The sequence below is a fragment of the Lottia gigantea genome (genome assembly GCF_000327385.1).
Source record: "Lottia gigantea unplaced genomic scaffold LOTGIsca_537, whole genome shotgun sequence".
Taxonomy (NCBI): Eukaryota; Metazoa; Mollusca; class Gastropoda; family Lottiidae; genus Lottia; species Lottia gigantea.
Window position 1 is genome coordinate 12,028 of NW_008709840.1, and position 3,406 is coordinate 15,433.

The following is a 3,406-nucleotide window of genomic DNA, read 5'->3' on the forward strand; positions in this document are numbered from 1 at the left end:
CTGAGAGTGACTTAGCTTGTCGTGGATTATCTACGAGTACGATGTGTTCCAAAACTTGTCCGTTTGATAGTCGTTGGTAGGATTGAGGACGGATCTGGTAGTTTCTGAATCTCGGATCACTGGATACAACAGTTCTAGAAAGTCTTATAGAAATAGATCTCCCCTTCAGCCCCAACTCGGACACAGGATTCATTGTGTCAATGGAATAAAATTTCCCCCGAGTTACAAAATCCCACGAATTATCATCCTCCAAATTCTTTAACAACTCCGATACGACTGGACTATCAAATTGACTTGTCCGTGATCTACTTCCTATTCCATTGTCAATCAATGCGTCTCTCTGCCTTCGTTCTTCAATATATTGATTAATATTTTTCACGGCCATTGACAGTTTCCGTACCTTGTATTTCAGTCGCTCCAGACGTGAACCGGAGAAATACACATCGAGACGAAACATGTGCAGATGTTGTTTGATGGGATGAAGAGTTATGGCCCTTTCTTCAGCTCGACCAAGTTGATGGGTGAAAGATCCGGATTTATTTTTATAATTCTGATAAAATAGGTGAGCAAACTGAAAATACATTTTAAACAAAATATGAAACAGCACAAGAATTCAGATTATTGAATAAAGCCAACTGGAGTCTATCAGAGGCCGAATGATTTTAAACTGAATCGTTTGCAGTAATCTGAAACTATGTCATGTTTTCCCTCGTTCAGTAAACCCTTTGAAGGACATTCACGTTTAAAGACTGTACCAATCTAGTCAGTAGAATTAGCAATACTTTATGACAGTCCTTTCTGAGAAAAAGACTGAAAAAAGATTTCTAAAGCTGAAATGACAAGGGAGCTTTACACCCGATTAATCGAGAAAGGAAGGCCTCTAAATTAAATGAAAATTGGCTTATTTTTCTAACGTGAATCTAAGAAATAAGTTACCTGGAAAGCGTTACTACAGGCTATACCAGCATATCTCTGAACACACCGTCCTAACTCCGTATCTTCGTGTAGGGTGACAGCATTCAACAAACAGTTTTTTAGATGTGTCCTGATTTTCTTCAGGGTGGTTCGGGTGAAAAACACCCCCGGGCCTCCCATACAGTATGGGGCACTATTATGTAGACCCAGCTTCCCAGTCTCTTCTTGTGTACCAGTTCCAGGTTGTCCAATGTACAGAGATTTAGAACTGTTCACAGAACGCAGAAATCTTTCTAATTTGTCCGTTTTCACGAAAACATCGTCGTCGGAACGCATAAACCATTCATAGTCGTTCACAAAATGAGTAGCTACGTATTCTAACATTGCGAATGATTTTGTCTGCGGTGGATAAGTATTTTCAGTTATATTTTCTAATATTATCACCGGCAGGTGCCCGTTGTACGGTTCCTTTCCACCAACAAAAAACACAATTCTTCCTGGAACTATTTGACCCCATGTTCTGTAAATACCCTCAGCACGTGTTTTCAGATACTTTCTGGTTGTCATGACAGCCACTAACAGGAAGTTATTTTGTGAGACCGGAAGTGACGATAGACGGTGTTGTGTTGAGGGAGTGTCTAGGTGTTTAAAACTGTGGTGTATATGTTGATGATGACGAATATCGCCTGATAACCAGTAGACTAAACAATACCCCAGATACACACCTAGACAGAAACATAGTATAGTTTTATATTTAAATGACAGTCGGTCCATCGTGTACACTGAGACACCTCCAACGTGTTCCTACAGATCGTTAAACCCGGCATCGAGATCACAAATTCTCGCTAGAACTGTCAGCCTAAAACAGGGTCCTCGGTTAGTGTTTTCGAGGCATATCCAACAGGGAATACAATCTTGATTGGCTCTGAGAATAACTGCTCTTTAGTCGTGACTATTGTCTTGTTTCTTTGCGCGGAATAATGAATTCACAGTTTACTGTCCTCGGTTTGTGCTTTCGCTTCTTTTGTCTTTTTCTTGACGAGCCATTTAAAATAATCAAAATTCCTGATCAATGTTTTTGATAATTTCTAGAATAATTTTTTTCCCGAATCCAAGCTAGAGACGTGAACCTGAAAAATAGAGAATCACATTAACAACCATACTTCCAAATCAAATTCTCACCGAAAATGATACTAAAAATTTCATTTTCGATTAAAACAAATATATGTAAACTCCCTATCGACTAGTTTTTAGTTTCTTCTAATATCCCACATCAAGAAAGTTTATAAGAAAGTCTGAAGATGTCGATATTACCTGTCATCTTTCTCACAATAGATGTTGAAATCGACAGGGAAGACTTGTAAAGAATGTACATTGATTTGTTTTAGGATGGTCTCTCACAATGTCAAGCTATTACAAACTACAACTTCACAATGTCAAGGTATTACTAACTTCATCTTCACAATGTCAAGGTATTACTAACTTCATCTTTACAATGTCAAGCTATTACTAACTTCATCTTATACCTTTACTCATCTTCACAATGTCAAGCTATTACTAACTTCATCTTATACCTTTACTCATCTTCACAATGTCAAACTATTACAAACTCCATCTTATACCTTTACTCATCTTCACAATGTCAAGCTATTAACAACTTCATCTTATACCTTTACTCATCTTCACAATGCCAAGCTATTAACAACTTCATCTTATACCTTTACTCATCTTCACAATGTCAAGCTATTAACAACTTCATCTTATACCTTTACTCATCTTCACAATGTCAAGCTATTACAAACTTCATCTTATACCTTTACTCATCTTCACAATGTCAAGCTATTACAAACTTCATATTATACCTTTACTCATCTTCACAATGTCAAGCTATTACAAACTTCATCTTATACCTTGACTCATCTTCACAATGTCAAGCTATTAACAACTTCATCTTATACCTTTACTCATCTTCACAATGCCAAGCTATTAACAACTTCATCTTATACCTTTACTCATCTTCACAATGTCAAGCTATTACAAACTTCATCTTATACCTTTACTCATCTTCACAATGTCAAGCTATTACAAACTTCATCTTATACCTTTACTCATCTTCACAATGTCAAGCTATTAACAACTTCATCTTATACCTTTACTCATCTTCACAATGTCAAGCTATTAACAACTTCACCTTATACCTTTACTCATCTTCGCAATATCAAGCTATTACTAACTTCATCTTATACCTTGACTCATCTTCACAATGTCAAGGTATTACTAACTTCATCTTATACCTTGACTCATCTTCACAATGTCAAGCTATTACAAACTTCATCTTCACAATGTCAAGCTATTACTAACCTCACCTTCACAATGTCAAGCTATTACTAACTTCATCTTCACAATGTCAAGCTATTACTAACTTCATCTTATACCTTTACTCATCTTTACAATGTCAAGCTATTACTAACTTCATCTTATACCTTTACTC

The 3,406-nt window shown here is 36.6% G+C and overlaps 2 protein-coding genes across 2 annotated transcripts; one reads left to right on the forward strand and one right to left on the reverse strand.

Annotated features, from left to right (window-relative positions):
* Positions 1–951: 951 nt before the first annotated feature.
* LOTGIDRAFT_56236 (hypothetical protein) lies at positions 952–1,503 on the reverse strand (the record flags this gene model as incomplete). The annotated part of the gene is made up of 1 exon (XM_009062851.1): positions 952–1,503. A coding segment is annotated over one exon (552 nt), but the record flags the coding sequence as incomplete, so codon positions are not given.
* Positions 1,504–2,427: 924 nt separating this feature from the next.
* LOTGIDRAFT_57159 (hypothetical protein) lies at positions 2,428–3,003 on the forward strand (the record flags this gene model as incomplete). The annotated part of the gene is made up of 1 exon (XM_009062852.1): positions 2,428–3,003. A coding segment is annotated over one exon (576 nt), but the record flags the coding sequence as incomplete, so codon positions are not given.
* Positions 3,004–3,406: the final 403 nt, after the last annotated feature.